We start from the raw sequence: 22,042 nt of genomic DNA, 5'->3' as shown, positions 1-22,042 counted from the left end.
TGTCGCTGTCACACATTTCTTCTTCTTTTTTTACAGTCTAAAGTGAACCTTGTGGTTGGGTGGGAGTGTGAGCCGCAGGGGCAGCTGAGTGTAAATTGTAAGCAGACGTTCTACGCACGTTCGCGCACATAAATCAATTACAGTGCTCAGGGAAAAAGCAGCCGTCTGTGCGGGGCGTGGCAGCTGCCGATAGACCCTGCACGTGTGTGTGTGTATTTTTAGAAATCGTAGATAGACTTTTTCATGAAAGCGAAAATGGTTAACGCAATAAAGAGCAACCTGCACTTTGTTGAGCTTACAGAAATGTTGAAAAGTTTTTAATACTTTGAACGCGACAACGACTGAATCCGGAGAAGGGGAGGGCAAGTGCGAATAAGACAGAGATTGTCGGGCATTGAAATATCTTAACGATAGCAAGCCACAGGATTTGCCAAGCTTCCTCTCAGGCCTAACTATGTGCAGACAGTGACTCTTGAAGCGTAACTTTAAATATCTGTATGTGTGAGTACAACTGCAGAAGATGGGGCACAGATTATGGTCGACAAAACAGCGGAAATGCAGCTACGCCTACATACACATGCGGCTTGCTGCTCGCCGTTATTGATTGTTGCACGATTTTGGCCCAAAGCCCGCACAACTAACATGGCCAACAAACACACACACACACACACACACACACACACACACACACACACACACACACACACACACACAAACGTACGCAGTCGTGGCTGCTTGTGGTCATCCATTATTGATTGATTGACTTGATAGTTGGTTGACTGACCGCCTGACGAATTGTCGCATTGATTGATCGTCATTGTCGCACATTAGTCTAACGTCACAAAGTTGTTATTGTTGCTGTTGCTGTTGCCGCTGTGTCTGTTGTTGCTCGCTGCTCGCTTTCGCCCATAGTATAAACATAAAAATAAAAATATCTATGTATAAACAAGAATATATAGGCAAACACGGACATAGCTTCTTGCCTGTCTGGCCCGTAATTCAATTATGAAAATAATAATACAAGTAATAAAGCAACTGCTTCATAGACAGACCTCCACAGCGGCAGCATCAACTTGCCATGTAAACCCGCAGCGCACTCATTACACGCAACCCGCAGTAAGCCTCTTTCAACCTTCAGCTTTCCACATTGATTTGCACACTTTCAGCATGAGCTCAGATTTGTGTTGCCCCTGCAGACGCGAAGTTGCAACAGCAGCAGCGATAGCGGCAGCCACCCACTGTCATAGCGACCGTATCAATGACAGCAGCCAGGAGCAGTAGTTTGCGGCTTTTGCCTGCAACGCCAATTTTGATGACCGGCGCCTTCGCGCAAGCAAAGCCCGCGGAGTGCCGACTACCTTGCAATATACTTTAGACGAAGTCTGCGGAATAGCGACTAGTCGCCCTACCAGACTGCCAAATACGCTGCTATTGTATCAAGAACTATACAGAATCACAAAAACTGTCATCAAAGATCACAAAAATTAATAGAGAGCACTTAAAAGTTGACTTAAAATGATTTCTTCTCTATATTTGTATCTACACGTTTATCTATCTATGTATCGGTCTTGTTTGTGATCAGACAGAGAAACTAATTGAAGTCGACTTTTTATGCTTCCTTTATGATTGTGAATAGACAAATTCGGGCTTGACATGGAAATATATTCCAACCAAAGTCCGGTTGGTTGATTGGTTAAAAACCACTAGTATTTTGTCAAGGGAGAGAATTAAAAACAATTAATGCAATTAAAATTATATTTTCTCTGATTTTCTGAGCATTCGGCATATTTCTTTCCATTATAATAAATATTTTGTGAATTTTTGTTCCATTGATTTAATAAATTACCTTTGTTTTATTATGAAGTGCTATTCAAATAAGGGACGTGCACATACATTCTTTCTCAATTAATTAAAATTAATATGCAATATGAATTTCATCGTTAAAGCTGATAAAATGGTAAGTGCTGCTGATTGATGTGTATCGAAAACAGAGCTTTGAAAAATGAAACCTGTGCAAGATTTAATGATATCCTTAATCAGAAACTGAAAAATATACAAATATATCCATATTAAGAATATCTGGTATACAACAGTCATAAGATCTGCAAATGATAGTCTTCAAGATGTAGGGTATTTTTATGTAGGCTATGTACGCTTTGAGCGCTAACACTTGATGGAAGGCCTTAAACCTATCTAAGAGAAATCGATATTAATTGCGATCAGAAAGAACAACGAAACTAAATGAAGTAGACTTTTTACATAGATTAAGAATATATATATAGACAGCTACTGTCCGATAACTTTCAAATAACTCTGCAGGGGCTTGTCCTACAAAACTGTATAGTATTCGAGGTGTAGGACTTATAGAATATCTAATAGTTATCGATAATAATCGTGTATCGGACAGAGGAACAACACTAAAATATCTCGTTGCAAAAAAACTCTATAGTCCTCAAGGTGTAGGGTATTTTCTGCTTTTACTTATTAGTTTTATGATCGCCTTGCTCCGCCTCGCTGTTATGTCAATAGATGTTACTTCCCTTTGGCATTATATTAGCTAGTGCCTGCTCCTGTCAATCTCTAAGGTCCCCCAGCAGCCAACCACTTGATTACAAACTGTGCGCGCTGTGGTTGTTCGTGGTTTCAAATGGTATCGAACTTATTAGAGCGCACAATAGTTGAATATGGGTTAGAGTCTAGGATTGAATATTACAAAGACTGTCAGATATGTTTGGGCAAATCCTGCGGCGTGCTATTGTTGCTGTTGCTGTTGCTGTTACTGTTATCCTTGTAGTCAAGTGACAGACGCTTTGCAAATTCCTTTAGCCTGTCGTTTCGCGCTTGTTGGCGCTTGTTTGCCTCCTCCTGTGTGGCTTTATTATTGTGCTCTCTGCCAATTTCCGTTGGCGACAAATGCGTTTTGTAAATAAAATGTCAAAAGGATTTTCGTTTTGTGTCGAAAACGACCAAAATGTATCCCATCAAAATGTCCTTGCCACAGCCGCATCCGCAGCCGCATCCGCATCCGCGTCTGTGAAAGTCAGCGAGCTGTCATGTTCACATTTTGTCAATGCGCTGACTATACAGGGTGATCCCTATGTCACCAAACTCACTAACGCACACACATACACACACACACACACACACACATTTACATAAACGAATGTATATTCAAATGCGGCCACACCCTTTAGAGCCCGTAAAAAAAATCACCAAATACCCAACAGCTGTGACCGCCTGCTCCTCGCGAGCTCATTTTCAGCGTCGTCTTGAATTACACCACTCTTTGGCATATCCATATGCCTGTATTTGCGAATTTTAGTTCGATTTGCCCGCAGCTCCAGCACTGCACAGCTACAGCCACACCTACTGTCCACCGCCCACCGCACACCGCCCAACGCCGAACCCAATGCCGTTCACTTGCTGACGTTGTCGCTGCTGCTGGCACATTTATAGCCAAACGCATTTGCATGTAAATTATTGCAATTGAACGACAACTCCTTCCCTGCCCAAAACACACTCATTCTGCAATTTTTCCCTCTGTTCGAATTGGCAGCTTTCAAAATACTTAGGTATCATCATCTCGAAGGTCTGCCATTGGAATTATTGCCTGTTTAATAAATAACGCTTGGTTTTCAGTTGAAAACTCTTGCCCAAATAAAGCAATGTCTCGAGATTTACTTTAACGATGTTATAGAGATTCCTTTCCTTTTCTCAGTCAATGTGAATAATATCTTATCATAATTGGAAAACGTGTGCCCTGTTGTACACAGGTTTTATTATGCCTAACTGTTAATAATCTTTATTATTAGCTTTTTTAATCAAAGCAAGGCAAAGATTATCTATCAAAATTCAATAAAAATATGCTACGTTCCATTTGAATTTAGTTTGAGTTATCTTTTTCAATTTTATTTTGATTTATATCAGCCTCCGTATTATATTTTTATTTCCTGTACCTGGTGTGTAATAGCCTATAATAGCCTGTAATAGTTTTATGCAAATGCATGTCACATGAAGAAAAACGTCGCTCGAGTCGTCTCTGCGTCAGTTACGTGGACGGGCATTTCGAAAATTGTAACCGCACAGGCACATTGGCTTCAAACTTGATTAAAAATTATTCTTTGTTAAAATATGATTAAGACGTGTCTCAACCATTTCGGAAAACTCATCACATGGTGCAATATTGTACGGTCTAATATTCTTTCCATTTCCTTTTTATTCAATTGGCTTTTAAATCATTTTAAATGTTGCGTATATAATTTTTGTACTATTTAATGCATTCGCATTTTTAAATACATATATATGTGTATATAAAAATATTTAGAACTTGATTCGCCAACGAAATGCGCGTTGAAATTAGTGAGTGATAATTTAATTTTTCCCACTGGTCTGAAATGTTTTTATGAAAGTCATGTCAAAAGTTGGCAGGAATAACTTGTCCCGCACAAGTTGGAAAATAAACGAATATACGGAAATAGGTATCATGTTTGACTAGCGTATTTTATCTATGCATATTTAAATTATTATGCATTTTATTTATTTATCTTTACAAATTGAGTGTCTTTATTGGACTCTCAATGGGACAGAAATGTAAAAGAATAACAATAAATTGGGATATATATACTAATCGAAGATTTGTTTGGCTCTTATTCGTACTATGGCACGAAACGCCAACACATAAACTATATGGCAAACGATAAGAAAGGGAACTACAAAATGGCTGAGAGCTGGGAGGGTCCATTGTATTGTGTACAGTTCCATTTTGGTCGTGTCTGTGGCACTGTTAAGTCAGAAAACGCATAAACGATAAATGAAAAGAGACAATTTCAATAAAGTTTTGGCCACGCTGCAGGCATATCGAAAATGGTCGCAACGACGAAATGCAAACCGGAAACGGAAACTGAAAAACGATGTAAAAAGCAAATTACATTTGACTCTCTCTTCTCTGAGTGTGCACCGTCTTTTCGTCTTTCCGTCTTTCTGCTTGTGAGTATGTGTGTGTGTGTGTGTGTGTGTTTGTGTACTGAGGGGAGAGTGCTATGAAAATATTGTAAATGAAGCACAGATCTATGTAAATTAAAAAGCATGAAAACCACAGAAACATAACCAAAATGTGGTCATTGTAAAACAAAAGGAATCAAATTCACAAATTCTCTTCTGTGGCCAAGCAGCATTTGAAGGCTATCCACAAGGACAACAGGACCTAGCTAAAAAAATACGTATACGTTAACTTCATATGTTTTACAGTTTAAAATTACACAAAGCAGTGGGAACAGGACCCAAATTGTCCACGAAATACTCGTTGCAAGGAGAGAGAGAGAGAGAGAGAGAGAGAGAGAGAGAGAGAGAGGGAGAGCAAAGCAAATATAATTACTTTGCATAAATATCTATGTAGGTAAGCTCCTTTGAATATATATAGCTAACATCTTAAGAGCTTATTTTAAAGAATGTGTATGTGTACATGTGTACATACCCAATACGCATTATATAACAGGGTATATAGGCTATATTGAAGAAGTTGGATCGCAAATGATATTCATCCATTTTATTACGGGACTATCTGAGCATAATGAAACTAATTGAAGTATGCCATCAACGGTAAAATAAAATCACACACGGTATTATTAACTCAGGCCACAGGCCAACGATTGCTAGCCGTGGGCGTGGTCATGGGCGTGAAACGACAACTGCAAATTGACTTATCAAAGGCTGAAGAAAAAGTGGCGCTTGAATTGAATGAATGCCAGCATGTGTGTTTGTTTGTATATACAAACATATGTTACATGCATACACAATATATGGCCATCTATAGCTGTGCTTGGCCATAGCCAACATCAATCATAGTAAATATTACTCATACGCAGCGTGGAGTGGCTGGCAAGTAGCAAATGCGAGCAAATGCTAAACAAATAAATGCATATGAGCGGATTTTTGGCTTCTTTTGGCTCAGACTGTCAAATGCAGCAGCAGCAGTTGCAGCCGCAACAACAAAAACAAAATCCCAAAGTATTGGCTAAGCGTGCACTGCCCCGAAAATAGAAGCAAATGAAAATGTTCCGTAATGCGCTTTGTGGCCAATTATCATGGCCAATATGCCACACCCAATGCTTGGTCAAGCAAAAAGCCAATGTGCACGCACAAAAAAGGCCAAACAGGGACAGGAACCGCTAAGGTTGGTACAAAACCGAATGCCTGTGCATGCGATTGCGTTCAGTTCAAAGCAGCTTAATCACTTGCACACTTGGCCCAGCTTTTACGGGCCACAGAGGGGCGATTTACGGACCATGAGCAAGGTGTGGTAGTAGGGGGGGGGGGGGGGAGGTTAGATGTTCATTATGCATATCTGTTGACTAAACATTCACAACTCCTCACCTGATGAGCACAAAGCCAGTTCCAATATTGCACGTAGACCAATCATTTTGAACCCGATGCAATACATCACCATTCTCCAGAACTGTCCGTCGCCGCTTAGTCTGTACTAGTATGGCGATCTAAAAGGTTCGTGAAACGGTAAAAGTTTCTTTACGAGGGACATGCGACAGCAGGAGAGATCAGTCCTTGATATGAGCTTCCCATTTGGCTTACCTACCGATTTCGACTTTGAGCACGAGCACTTTGGCATGGCACATACCTTGAAAATATATTTTATTTTTTTTGGTCCATAATTTCAGCTTAAAATACTTGGCTGAGATCAGCGTTTCCTGTGATTCGCTCTCCATGTCCTCATAAGCGTTTGTCTTGGCAATTTTACAAAGCCTAAAGAAATATTAGACTTACACAAATGTGTGCAGACATGCACAAATACTTAACTCAGTTGTTGCACTAACCAAAAAAATCCTTTCGCAAGAAGTCTGATAAATTATCTAATCTTAAGGTGGCTTTGATTTAAAAATCAAGACATATATATAAACCAGTTACATAAATATATTTATATGGGCAAATGTGTGTCATTGTATAAAAATAAGTAGGGAAGATCAAGAATATGAATTTGTAGCATAAGCCTGTTAAACCTACCAATATTTTGAAATATTAATGTAAATCTTTTAGTTCGTCGCACCTTTGGTTTATTAAATTAAATCTGAATACACCTTTACTTCAATTCAATTAAATGCCCAGTACAATAAGGAAATCGGAAGCAATCAGAAACCCCTATTAGATTTAGTACTTGACCTCCACTCCTTGCGGGCTAGCCACAAACAGTTTGCATAATCAAAATCAGCTTAAAGGCAAAAGACTCCAACAACAAATACAACCACAACTCGAACTATAGCCAAAACAAGAGCCAAGTCGAACTGGTTAGTAGAATTCGCTGGCTTTGTCTGTTCTGGCAACTGCTGGAGTCATGGGAGCGCTTTGCAATGCCACGCTGCGGGACTTGAACAAACATTACCAAAAAAAAAAAAAAAAAAAGAGAAAGAGGGAGGTGCTGCGCAAAGTCCTGGGATTGCTAAGTGGATTAGCTACTTAACTGATTAGCGCTCAATTATGTCGAATAATTAAATACACTAGCAGCGAATATGAATGTTGTATGAAAGAAGGACTAAGAATTTATTTAACATACAACATATATGGCATTGAAGCATTTCAAAGCAAAGTTAGCGAAACGTCGCACAGATCTATTTGAATCTCCAATGAAATAACATAAATGACTTATGCAAAGAATCCACAGACAAAATTGATACGCAAAGGATGCTTAAAATGTGGCGAATGTGCAGTCAGAACTGGACTGGGATTATATAAAGAGCACCTCCGGACGAAAACGAGGCAACGAAGACGTCGATAAAGTCAAAACGAAGACATTAGACGTTGACTGTGACAGGGTAGCTTGAAATGGGGGCGCTTCTCTTCAAAACTATCTCAGTGCTCCTGCTTCGCAATGGCCTGGGCCAGGCTATTGCAATGCAATTGACGACAATGGCAGCCAGAGCAACGAGAGCAATGCAAAGTGCCGGACGGAAAGGCGGACCAGAAGCAGAACCACTAGCTGCATCAGCCCCAAAAGACCAGGGGTAGGGTGTAGGGTGTAGGGGGGTGGGGGGGAGGGCATCTCAGGGCAGTTGGGCAGTTTCTTTGCTTTAAAGACGAAAGTTGATGCTGTCAATGGCAGGACTTATATGCGAGTGTGTGGGTGTGCATGCGTCCAAAAAAGGACGAGTATATACGCAAACACACACACACACACACACACACACACAAGCACACAGAGACAGGCAGACACGCATTCTTGTGCAATGGCATGGATAAGCATTTCAAGTCAAATTGCTTCAATATGCGTTGTGCATTAGCCCAGTTCGTTTTGCGTAAATGCGCGCACACAGAATACAAACACACACACGTACATACACACACACACATATGCGCCAACACACACATACGCATAATTGGCATAAAAGTCCTGCAGCCGTCGCCAGCTGCGCCACGTTGGCCGCTGCATCAGCAGAAAATTGTGGAGCCGCAGCAGCAGGCGGACAAACGCTGGCAAGTGAAGGACAAGGGAAGCAACAGCGACCGCCAAGACGCCATCGATAGCCATGTTAGAGCATCACTACGACGATGAGGACGATGACGACGACGATGATGATGATGAGATGTTCCTGATGATGGTGGCGCTGGTGGTGGTGGTGGTGTTGGTGTTGGTGGTTGCTGATGGTGCCGTTTGAGGATGTGGCAAAACAGCGCCACAAACCTTTATTCAAATTCAGCATTTTCATGGCATTGGCGTAAAATCATTTTATTGCTTCCTGACTGAATGACTTTTACAACCTCGTCTCGGATTCAGATTAACCCAAATGCGATGCTGTTCCTGCTGCTGCCGCTGCTCTTGATGCTGTTTTGGTGGCCACCAACCCCAGCATACCTCAACCACTCAGCTCCATTTCACACACACTCACACACACACACTGCCACTGAGAAGCCTTTTCGATTCAAATAAAATTTCGCTGACTGCCCCATTTGCACAAGGTACGAGCTCACGAATGTGTTCACATTTCATATTAGGTAAATACCATGGAATCATAATGCCATCTTTTCTTCTGCAGCATGTGACCTGATCAAATTTGGGTTACACAGCAGCGGAAATTCTTTAATTGCCTGACATATGCATGGATATACAATATATTTATATGCCTCTGTTCTTCTCATGGAGAGACTACAGAGACAGTCGGACATGGATATAGCGAATTTATGAAGCACATTTGTATAAGCTTTGGCTGGCAGAAAATTCACTCAAATGTGATACATATTATGTTCAAAATCTATTACATTCAAATATTACCGAAGCTAAAGTAAACTAAAGTAACCTAAGCGTTGCCCAACACATTAACCACACATTACAGTCTGTGTTGTAAAAGGCAATACCTAATTTACACACCTGTACAAATAACAGCCTGATAAATGAGGCCAAAATTTGAAATGTATGGAATAGTGTTGTGCGCGGGCCGTGCTTTTTATTGTTGTCGCGGGCCAGTCCTCTAAAACACGCACTTATAAAGGCACAATTGAACTTAAAAAACTTATGATGTAGACCGAGAAATAGCTGAGCCAAATATTTGAATATCGGTCTATCTCGAAATATCGAAACAAATAAATGAAAGACACAACTCACGTAAACTCAATAAAAGCAAAAATATTCGTTAAATTTAAATGCCTTAACAAAAAACATATCACGTGTGCAACAGCGTCCTCCGCAGAGATCTAAAGATCCCCTGGATCAGAAACATTCTTCAAGGCACCCGTCCCATCAGTAGAAGAACTCTTGCCCAGATACTTCACCCCCAACTCTGCCCACCCATTTCCTAGGCGACGCGCCCAGCTTCCCTCAGGCCGGCTACCTGATTAACTCATAAAAATATTGTTAGCCACAGGAAACATAACAAATGCAATTCCGCATAAGGCAATTAATATAATATTTAAAACAAAAAAACATCAAGTTCACTGCCAAAATCGCAAACAAAAATTGTATAAAAAGTGTAGCATATTTTTTGGGGATATTTGGATATTTGGTTCGTGCACGTTGCCGGGCCTGTGCTCATCTCTATTTTGAAGTTTACATGCATATGTAATTACCAACAAGGACAACGGCCATTAGCTAATTGCAAATGCCGTCAAATCTTTGCAAATCTGTAAAGGCGCAGCCAGTCAACCGATATTACGATGCGCTTTCCATAAACAAGTTGTTAAGGGTGCTTATGCTATTTTCAATAGTAGCACATCGTCATGATGATTATCAATAATGCAATGATAATTAACAAAATACCATTGAAATTGCATACATTTGAGGTTTACTTTTGCGGTGGTAATCACTTTTATAATAGAGTATATGCCAAAGACCGCACTTATTATAACTGATTATGAGTTGATTACGACATGTGTGTGTGCGAGAGTTTGTCTGTGTGCGTGTGTGTGTATGAGTGCGTGTGTGCGTACATTTATTGAGAAACGGGGTACAAAAGCTGCAACAGTGCCACAGATCAGCTTCTAGCTCAATGTGGCTAATAAACAGATGATGGGTAGAGCGCCCTCCACAAGGATGAAAGATAACAAAAGCAGAGCCTTCAATATAATACACATATGCACACTCACATATATGTATAAGCAGAAATATATAAGCTGATGTGCTGACGATTTATAAGAATACAGTTAGCTTAATAAAGCGGCAGGTTAAGTGGCCAGTGCTATAGCGAGTGGCCAGTGCTTGTTTTGGGCTACTCAGCTGGCCAAAAAATTGTTAAGTTGGCTAGCTGCTTTTGATGGCTTACCCTTAATCCGTTGCAAAAGCTACTCAAACTGCAATACACTTAATTTCATTCTCAAAAATGTTGGCAAACTTTTAACCAGGTGGCAAGAGAGTTGTGAATGCAGCACACGGGCAGTGGAACCTCGGGCCAGTAATGAATGTCGGTCCGTGGTAGGCACACACATCCCACTGAATGGGGTCTACGGCGTACTGACAGGCAGGCTGGCAGGCTGGCAGGCTGGCAAGCTAGCAAGCAGCAAATGGCCTCGTTTGAAGCTCGCTGGCATTATGCTCGTCAGAATGTGGCCAGCTAACGTGGATGCTGCACACTGGTCATGCTCAAGGGAAGCCCACCACGACAGCACGTGCACACTCTTGACCTTTATATCAATTTAAGCGAGCCCATAAAGCCATTATAAATTATGACTTTTGTTTTGTGTGACAGCACATAATGTTTCTGTAAGGTTGAGCTTTTGAAAGCGGTCATCAATTTGCCTGACCAGCGCACCAACACGCATCCACATTGTCGCATCCATGTGTGTTGTGCGTTTGAACTGATTGCTACAGCTGCTTAAAGCATTGCAATTCCAGGATAAAGAGTTCTGGTCGAGAGTTACCAACAAGCAGATACCCTGTAACCAGCGACGAGATGACGCAAGAGACCTTAAAACTTACTTCTAAATGCAAAAAAAATCCCAAACTTTGTAAAATTCCTTCTTGAATAACTGCGGTGCTCGTATCCCGTATGACTTGTAAATGTATGCATATGCAACAAAGGAAAGGGGTCGTAAATATTGCATATAAGATTTCACATATTAAATTTGTATTAAGCTACTATTATATCCGATATATACCATAGGAATATAAAAAAGATATATATAAATTAATGTTTGTCAAATAGCACTCTTCAGCTCTTGTAGTTTCCGGGATAGAAGCATATATCTCGACGGACAAGGAGTATTTATGCTTTGTGGGGTCTTCCACATATCTGCACTAGATCGCTATACCCTTCTTACTCGTTTTCAAGAGGTATAGAGCATAAAAACAAAAGTGACACGTATTTACATTCATTTGCCACTTCTCACTTATCGTCAGTCAGTCAGTCATCCGAAAAAAACTTTTCTAATTGTCGCATAAGTGCACTTGAGCTGTCTCACTCTATCTTTCTCTTGCTCGCTCTCCCTCACTCTCTCTCTCTCTATCTTTCTCTCTCTCTCTCTGTTTCTCGCTCTGTGTCACTTATTCATGCTCGCTTATTATGCATGCAACAACAATGGCAGCGACAAGGGCAGGAAGGATTTTTTTTCCTCTTTTTGAGTGCCGCCAGGTTGCGCCTGGTGGCGCCTGCATTTCGCTTGGGACCAAGGGCCAAGGAGTTGGCATGTCTGCAATTTGGACACACAACTTTGCCAGTTACGTGTTTCATTTGCTGCTGTTGAAGCGACTCAACCCAAACGCAAAACCCCTTCTCCCATGCCCAACTCTCACTTTGTCTTGGGCTGAAGAAGACCAAGAACTTTAATGAAGAACATCGTCAACGTGGGCGTCGACGTCGTCGTTGTCTGGCCTTGGTTTGCATATCCATATCGCCTATATAACTTCTCTCAACTTTCTTTCAAGTTGTGTTTGCACTTCTGAAATTTGCATTTTAATGCCAATGGCTTCTGATCGAAAATTGATCGACCTGGCGATGCGTTACCAACGACTTTTGACGGCATTTACACAAATTGGTACCAACGTTAATCAAGCGACTTTATTCATTCAAATAATAAATGAACAGTCGAACATAAGAGTTGATGGCTCATTAGAGTCACCGGAAGTACCATTGGGCTTGCACGCTTGTACCAAGCACGCAAGCCGCACATGTACGCACATCTGTATATAATGTGTCTGAACGTGTTAGCCCTAGCCGAGCTTTAGATCTGGGCTATTTCAGAAAAGTAAGATGAAGTTTGAGTTGAATCAAAACTTACCATTTTTGTTGCAGCTGCTACTGCGCCGATATAAGCACTCGGTGTTTGCCGTGTGTATTGCTTTTCCCTTGAAAGTATGCAATAAGATTATGTGATCGTAGAATTTTTGTGTAATTCCGAACTCTGTCTAATACTTCAACTGGGATTTTTATGAAACTTTGAAAAATCAGTGACAGTGTAAATATATTAAAGCTTCAATTTTTGTTGTACTTTTCAATTTAGTTTTGATTGTAGCTGCAAATAAATATAATATATTTGTTGATCATTTTGTGCTTTTTGATTTCTTTTAATCACACAATTTGCTTTAATATAACATCTAATTTATATATCATAATATTTCAGTACCACTTTGACAGGTCGAAGCATTGCAGTTTTGAATTCGCGTCAATGACAAAGCTAGACCAAGATTTTTAATCTAATACCAACAACATAAGTCAAATAAAGTTTAAAGCAGAAAAATTTGAAAAAAAAAAAAATTTCCATATGCCATCCTACTTTGCCTACGTTTTAGAAAATGTTTGTAGATAAGTAGATAAACAACTTACCTTATCTATAATTCAATTATTTTATTTTCACGGGTGTTACTCCGACTTAACACGAGCACGTCGTATCGGCTCGTATCACTGTAAGATAAATTGCAAGCGTGCATCTCGTTTGTGACCAGACCAGTAAGGGATAGCACAATATTCAAATATATGTATGTATGCATATATGTATGTAGTATATACCCTATATTTGCGGCACTGCGAATGCTGGTAATTGCGTTTGTTGCAGTTGGAAATTTCTGTAAGCGAAATGAACTTGAATTTGGCCCTGCTTCGGTTGGAACTGCAATTGATGAGCAGTTGGGAAAGCATGCTCCTTTGCTAGCTCCCTGTCTCCCCATTCCCTCTTCGTCGGCTTCTCTCTCTCTATCTCTCTCTCTCTCTCTCTCTCTCTGTGCGCACCGCAGCGACACTCGTAAGTAATTCAAGTGAAACCACATTAAGCTTACTTTGCTAATTGCGAACGACACGTCGCAAGCGTCGCGGCAGGCGCTGTGCAAGCGCATGTGAAAATGTTACACCCCCTCCCACGCGCACACACACACACACACACGCTTATCTACATAACGTCGCGGGTGTGCGTGTGTGGCGTGGTCGGGGCAGCTCCTGCGGGGCTGGGCCAGCACCAGAACTGAAGCAGGCCAATCATTTTAATTAATTTGTCAGAGTGTTGGTAGCACACAAAAATTTATTATACTCCAACGACTCCTCGTCGTCGTCCTCGCAAACTGCAGCAAATTAAGCGGCGTATGTATGTGTGTGCGCATCTGTGTGTGTGTGTGCAAAGAATATCAGTGTGAACGCGCCGTGGGAACAAAACTTTTGATTACGAAAACCAAGAAAATCAATGCTTTCGGGCCACACACACATACACAGACGCAGACACAGAGATACGCGCATACACTTCCAACTCGTGGAAGCTAGCGTTGCCAACTAATGTGCTACACCCTGTGCTCGTCCCCGGCAGCACCTTTGGGCGTTGTCCAATGTGGTAAAACGCTGCGATTGCAACTTAAATGACCTCAGCAAGCCGTGCCAATCATTTATCGGGCGCATTTTCGATATTTGTAAGCGATATATCACCGATAGCTGGCAGTAACTGCTATTGTTATCGGTATTGATATACCCTGGAATGGTAAAACACTGGCTTGAATCACCCTCGTTGTCTACCAATCAAATTAAAAATCACAAATTAACCGGAACGCTCAAAAACTTGGATCGTCTTCAGTTGAGTAAGAGTGCGTGATAAGTAACTAAGACCACGTACATTCATTTATCTAGCCTCGGAGTTATGACTCATCTCTAACTTTTAATTATTAATTTTCACATCATACAAACGACTGCTATACATTTAAATGTACACTACACTGTACGATACACTGACTTAATCATAAAAGAGTCATCTTCATATCAATAAACATGCGGGATCAGTCACTGTGACCAATAACAATCGCTTACCTAGTCACTGCGTAACTGCTCATCTCTATTCATTAATTATTATTTTGCTTACAAAAGCAACGACAAAAATTCTCCAGTGTTGACTAGTGTTTGTGCATGAAAAGAACTTCTGCAGTGTCGTTCTTCATGTAACGAATCTAGTAAGCTCTGCACATACGTCGCCATAAAATCGGCCAAATAGTGAAAATTTTATTCAGGAAAAGAGCGTCAATTTAAAAAGCTAAAAATGGCCCAAAGTCGTGCAGAATCGTAAGCAAAATGATTAAATATATTTAATGCAAGTATAAATATAACTAAGCAATGCTTTCAGTCCCGAAGTGAAATGTCATTATCCATCCACAACGCTCAGGAGACGCACCATAGTGCTAAGAAACTGGCGCGATTCCCCATCTACCGTGACGCTGGCACCATTTCGCGTCTTTGGTATCAGCGATGGTCATAAATATATACCCAAGCCGCATGAAATTGTGCCGCCTTACTATAAGAAGTACTTTATTGAAAAGAGGAATACCCTGCTGACCGTCATCTCGGATTACGGCTTGTACACAGAAGAATTAAACAAATCGAGAAACCCGCAGCCGGATGAGAATGTAACTAATCTCGAAAAGCTATCGGGTAAGTTGAGGCAGTAAAGCCCAGCTTTATACATAAATAATGCTAGTGAAATTAACGGACTCTTATAAAGGCCCAACACAATTTGAACCCGAGAATAATAATAGAAAGCATACCCCTTTAAAGACACTGCCAATGCAAAATAAGACGTGTGCGCCAAAGAACAACCAGTCCTCTGCTGAGAAAGTTTTGAAAATGTTTGAGGAAAATAGCAATCCCAGAAAGGATGAGCTGGACACACTTACCGTGCATAATAAATATAGTAATAATATAAAGAATCCAAAAGCCAAACAAGTTCGAGGCCCCGCTCCTAAAGTTAAAACGATTCAAAAACAAAAGTTACCGCTCCTATCCCAGCCGATCAAACACAATGTGAAAACTCTACTAGAGCAAAATAATAATAATGTCAAAACATTCGCAAATGTGCAACCAAGGGGACTAAACCAGCAGTATAAACAAAGTGTGATGCCTCTAAAGGATCAAAATATTGTGGAGAATGACTATCTTAAGAAAACCCAAATTCAAATTCCAAATCAACCGCCACGAGGCTACTTCTATCAGAATAAGCCAAATGTGAACAAGGATAGTATTGAAAAAAAGCAAGCTCAAGGTAAAGGTAAGATTCTGCATACACAGACAATAGATCAAAATATCATGAAGAACGACTATCTTAAGAAAAGTCAAGAACAGGGAACAGAGCAAATACAACAGACAAGAGAACACTTCTATCAAATTAAACCAAATGAAAAGCATCTGGAGCAAAACAATGTGAAGAACGACTGTATTAAAAAAAGGGAAAATCAAATTCAAGCTATGTCACGCAATATCAAGAAAATTCCAAATATGCAGCAAAATGTCAAGTCTCTAATGGATCAGTCCAGTTTGCAGAACGACTATTTTAATGAAAGCTAAGCGGGTTATATCAAAAAGATTGTAAATCAACAGCCAATTGACTACCTTTATGAAAATATACAAAATGTGATAACTCAAAGTGCGCAAAATCAAATAAAGAACGTAAATAATGTCATAGAAAAACAAGGTCAAGGCGTTGCGGGTAATATACAAATAATTTCTAGGTGATTCCTCAATGATAATAAGCATAATTTAGATGCCAAGCAAAGAATTGAAGAGTAAGCAAAAATCATCAATGAAAACATTAAAAATAATAAGGTGCTCTCCAAATCTCTGTAATCTGAAATAACTCGGAATAAAATATTGAGAAGTAATATATAAAATGAAAGCAGAACTATAAAAATCAAAACACAATCGTGGAAACTGGACCGGAACTAATTCAACTTTTTTTGACTTAATTACCACAAATATTTCATTAATTGTATTGTCTTATTTTAATAAACTATTAAAATAATTATTGCTCTTCTAATCAGTTCACAAACAACATTTTTTGATGGGTTATTTTAGACACTCTACGTGATCCCAGTGCTCTCTTCAGATTGTAGGAGGCAACACAGCCACACACATGCCCACACACATACACACACGCACACACACAAAAATATCAAAAGCAGCACTTTTGGTAATACATCTCTGGAATCTGCTGGCAGACAGCTAGAACGTTCAAAGTACTTCATTTGGTCATTCTTCAGGCACCACCAGCTCTCTGTCTAGCTGAACAGAGGTGCAGATGGAGGTTGTTGTGGTTGCTTGTGGGGAATGAAGCTGTCACGATGTTGCATTTGAAGATTTTTCCGTGTTGTTTGCTAGCTTCTGTTGTTGCCAGGTTGCAAAAATGAAATGAATTGCCCAAAGTGCTGTCGGGTGTTTAATTTAAGTGCGCAACAACCGCGCGCCCTGCCGCTTCACATGGCCCCCCACCATTTGCTGCTGTTGCTGCTGCTAGTGCCCCACCTGACCCTGTGGCACACGTGAGTGTGGCGCCAAGCTTAAATTGCACGCCATTAGGACAAGTAATAGGCGAGGCGACCTAGAGTGCACTTCAAGTAGTTTCTTATTGCAACTTTTAATGACTGGCGCTTTTTGCTTGAGCTGCCACGAAATCGCAATCGCCAAGCGGCCAGCTAAAGCAAAACTTGTCTATACTTATGCTTCATCTTGGTAATTCTCTATTGAGATATTAGTTCGTATCTGCTCTACAGATCTTTTGCGGAATATTACCACATGCGCAACAAACGTATGAGATCTCAATGTGGCCTTACTTGCAGATACTTTGGTATCTTAAGCTATGTATTATACAATATTTGGCTGCAGTGCCCAAAAATTAATCGCCAAATATAAGTTCGTAAGTTATCCATGAATCTCCATTAATGTTTGAGTACCTATCGGCAGCTGCGCAATGAGCGTGTACGATCGGAATGACCTCACTTGCAGATATATTTGTATCTTTTGCTATATCGCCTATAATAATAAATGATATTAAGTTGCAATGCCCCAGTAATCCCCGCTAAGTACAATAAATGTGTAATCCGCATGTCTCACCTATGTTCTAATGGCTCTTCAGCGATTGGCTAAGGGCAGCTAAAGCGCATAATCCTTGTGGCTCAATTTGTTTTTTTATGGCCAGTTAAACTTATTGACTGTTAATTGTCAGTTGTATGTTGCTGATGTGTAGTGGAATGTTCATTAACACTGAACCCTTTTGAGCTACAGACACGCACACACACGTGTTCTTATTTGTCTCTAAATATGTTTACTGCCAATAATTAAATGGGGACATTAAGCGGCTTATCTGCTATTGAAATAATTTACCATCAACTGCTGTTCAACGGTGGATTTACGTTTAATGCCGTGCGCATGCTAAGCTGCAGGATCTGGCCAGGTGGGGTTCACTCATAAAAAGCATAAACAAAAGTCATTTGCCGGCGTACAGATTCAGCGGCAACATGCTGCACAACTTGCGGCGCTTGGCAACATGCTGCGCTGTGCTGAGCAGAATCAGCAGCAACACATTCGCCCAGGTTGTAGCCGCCAAAAGGGACATTTTTGTGGCTACCAACAGGCAGAATGCCAACGACTCTGCGACCAACCGTAGCAGGCGCTGCAGCTGCTGCTGATGCTGTGGGATGCGGCAAGTGGCAAGGGACTGGGTGAGTGGGTGTAGGGTGTGGGGTGTTGGGGGGAGCTGCCGCAAAGACAATTTGCTTACGTATGAATTGCAAATGCAAATGAAAACTGCTGAAAATTTTATATACTTTTCACAAGCACACAGTCTCCATGCGAGTGTGTGTGCGTGTGCGTGTGTGTGTGTGTTTTGGTAGTAGGTGCGCTGCTGTGCGGCAATGCGTGCCTTGCAAATCACGTCGTGATATTTACAAATGGTTTCTTGTAATTAAATTAACACAAAACGTGACATTGCCACTGCCTCAGTTTTTTAAGCGACACACGCAAAACACAGCACAGCGGGAGACAGACAGCTAGCGAGACTCAGGGACAGACAAGCAGACCGACAGACAGACAGACAGACAGTCAGACACAAATCACGGCGAGCATAAAAGGCACAATGCAGCGCGCTGAGTCCCTCGAGGGACGTGGAAGACGTTGCCTCAAGTTGGCAACCGAAATTGTAACTTTCTCTACTTAACGTTACTTTGCTCGTATTTGTTGTTGTTGTAATCTCAAATGAAATTTAAAACACAAATGAGCAAAAGTGCGTGACGCTCTCTAGCTCTGTCTCTGTCCTTCAGATTGGTGTCTGTGTGCGTCGTTGGGGGAGTTCCTGGGCTGTTCCCGGACAGGCTGCAGCAGCCTTAAAGTGTAGTTAGTATAGCTCCCAGCTTGTGGTAAGAATGTGCGTGTGTGTGTGTGGGTGTGTGTGTGTGTGTGTGAGGCGCCTTACAAAGATTAGAAATGTAATTTACAATTTACAGCATGCTCGCAAATAAATGTCGACTTCTTTTTATACAGCCACTTATGGCGTGCACCACCCCCTTAGGTACACACACACACACTCACACACTCAAACACACAACACACCTTAAGCCCCAACCCTTAAGCACACGTACGAGCCTTTGCTGGCTGCGCGGCACAAAACGATACAATATGTGTATCAAAACACATGAGCTGAATTGCGAGCTAGAGACGGACACGGAGACCAAGTTCTGGATAAAGACGGAATTTGGACGATGGGGGGATGCCGACAAAGGCGTAGACCGTGCCACTGGAGCAAGCTTCATCAGCCGCCACAGCGGCAACAAAAAAAAGATTGACAGTTGTTGGCGCAGAAATGTGCAAACAAAACACAAAAGTGGCAACAAAAGTTGCCCGAATAAAGGCACAAAAATAAAAACTGAAACGCATTTAAAACTACAGGGTGCTCAGATGCATACGTAAATATAATCCTAAGGTGATGCTGTGATGTATTAGCGGACGAAACTTTCAGTACTCCTAATACGAAAATAATTAATTGGCTTCTAATGAAAATTGTAAGAAATATGAAGCAGCAAAGTTCGCATCCAAGCCTGGCAAAAGAGATATGGAAAACTCAATGTCGAACCACCTTCTTTATAAAGTATATAAACCATAGCAGCCATTAGGTTACGCTCAAGCTTTGCTTATAACAATTTCAAAACGAGTTCATAAATTCAAAACTCCCGATTCGAGAGCTAAATGCTCATTAGAGCGTCCATCCAATGTTTGGCTGCATCGTGGGACAGCTTGGATCACCCTGTACTTGACTGACTACTGAAATGTATATGCGAGAAGTAAAAGAAATCTGGAAATTCCTTATCGCACTTCAGTGTGCTGCATTAAGTGGGCCTGTGGCACGTTTACGTACACCTGGCACCACCCACAGTATCTGGGGTTGGGCTGTCGTGTCGTAGGGTGTGGCAGTGTTGGGCAAGTAAGTCACCGTTGGCGTTGCAAGCGACCGATTAACTACCCGCCAGCGTCAACGTCAACACGAAAGTATTTTCACATACCGACAGCGATATAAATGCGAGCGGCAAAGGGGCAGCCGGCAGCAGCAGCAGCAGCAGCAGCAAGGATGAAGTAGCAACGTGTTGAGAGAAGCAAATGTGTATCTTGAACGTGCTGCGGCTTCTGGGCACTCGTATCCTTCCCGCTGAACGCTTAACAGCCAGCGACCAATCTGGTGTGCAAAAACAGTCTCTAACTGACGTCACTGCGAAACTCCATACATATTTCACAATTTTCTGTGCAATTGCTACATGAGGTTGTTGGGGTGGAAAGAAATCGAATCCTAGGTCAGTTTAGAACGCTACCAGGTGCTGGTACTACTGACGTACGCGATGGATGTGCTCTTCGAGTTTCCGGTTAGGCTTTTTATATTATGAGGTTGCAGCTAGAGGATATTATTATGACAATTATTATGTTTGTATTATTATTATAGCGACAATATAAACATGACGGTCTGCACGCAGATAAAGAGATAAAATAGCGACACATAGGACCTACTTCGAAGTAATGCGAATTCCGAAGTGGATTAGGCCTGACGAGGAAGTGTTATAAGCGTGTGCGTCACATGTACACAAGGTATTTCCTAGGTAACTATAACAATCGGCAAAAATAATACTCCAATAATCCACACACTTGGCTGGTATTCAAACTGGGATTCGTTTTGTAATCTTTGCCTTGAATTAAATCCTAAAAATGTCTAATCATTTTTTTAATATTATAAATCTCCGTCAACGACCTAATAAAAGGTTTGCTTCAGAACATTTTAAGGTTTGGTTGTCTTTCTGCAATTAAAATGCTCAATGCATGAAATGATTAATAAAAAAAAATAAGCAAAAATAAATGTATTCAACATATTTGACTAGCATTCTTTCCGCGAAACGGACGCACAACCTCAACGAAGGCAATTAACAAAATCCAAAATCAACTTAGTTTTTAAGGAGCTTACGATCTGGACTCAGTGCGGTAATCGGCATTTGAGAATCTTAACGGTAACCCGGGCGAGTCATAAATGAAACTTGCTAACTACCCCCACTTCAGAATCCACCTCAAACACCTCAAGAACCAACCCGCTGAAAGGACCGCAACAACTTTCAGCGACAGAAAGTCCAAAAATGAGGAAACAAACAAAAAAAAAAAACAGAACAAAACAACGGCCGAAGCGAAAGTGAAGTGCATAAATTTTACACCTAATTAAAAAGTAAATGTTCTTTTATGCAAATCAAGTTGTAACCAAATAAATTACCCCACCAAGGACAACTGCGGGGCGGCAGAGGGAGCGGTTCGGTCCCACTAAAAGAAATTGGAAGAGAACAGCAGCGAGTCCGTGGACAAAAAAGAAAAACTCGAACGAGATGCGAGATACAAAAAGAGAGTTGCGGCCTCTGGACTGAGAATTGAATGCGATGCAAAAGTGAAAATAACGCAAAATACTTGACCAAAAAGCACATGCACACACGCACACACGTAACTACATCCGCACAGCCATACACACCCACACACCCGCACACACACACACACACACACACACACACGCGCGCACACATAAACATGTTATGGAAGATGGTGGCATCTCAGCTCGACAGCGTGTTAATCACACTTAATCTCATTTTTATTTCTGGGTCAGCATCTTTATTTATTTATTTTATTTTGTTTTCTTTCTCTCTCTCCATCCACCTCTCTTTCTCTCTCTGCCTACTTGCCTGCGTCTTTTGTACACGTCTTGCTGGTTGGGTTGTCGCATGCAAAGCAAAACTGGGCGCACCGCGAAACCACCCCGCAGCGTCGCCACCCACTTGGCCGCCGCCATGCCTTAAATATCCTTGACA

The 22,042-nt window shown here is 41.2% G+C and overlaps 1 protein-coding gene across 2 annotated transcripts; it reads left to right on the top strand.

Moving 5' to 3' along the window:
* Positions 1-14,784: 14,784 nt before the first annotated feature.
* On the top strand, positions 14,785-16,671 carry LOC26530989 (putative autophagy-related protein 11). Of its 2 annotated transcripts, XR_004305150.2 has the most exons (4): positions 14,785-14,960; positions 15,022-15,326; positions 15,397-16,377; positions 16,432-16,671. XR_004305150.2 is itself a non-coding variant. In XM_015171285.3 (3 exons), exons 1-3 carry the CDS (start codon positions 14,938-14,940, stop codon positions 16,233-16,235), a joined length of 1,167 nt encoding a protein of 388 aa, XP_015026771.1. In that variant the 5' UTR covers positions 14,785-14,937; the 3' UTR covers positions 16,236-16,671. The 2 variants fall into 2 exon arrangements, 1 of the variants encoding a protein (XP_015026771.1); XM_015171285.3 differs by having other exon boundaries at positions 15,397-16,671.
* The last annotated feature ends 5,371 nt before the right edge of the window (positions 16,672-22,042 follow it).

This window comes from Drosophila virilis, chromosome X (assembly GCF_030788295.1).
Source record: "Drosophila virilis strain 15010-1051.87 chromosome X, Dvir_AGI_RSII-ME, whole genome shotgun sequence".
Lineage (NCBI taxonomy): Eukaryota > Metazoa > Arthropoda > Insecta > Diptera > Drosophilidae > Drosophila > Drosophila virilis.
The sequence above is the reverse complement of the archived record's forward strand: the minus strand, read 5'-3'. Positions and strand labels throughout refer to the sequence as shown.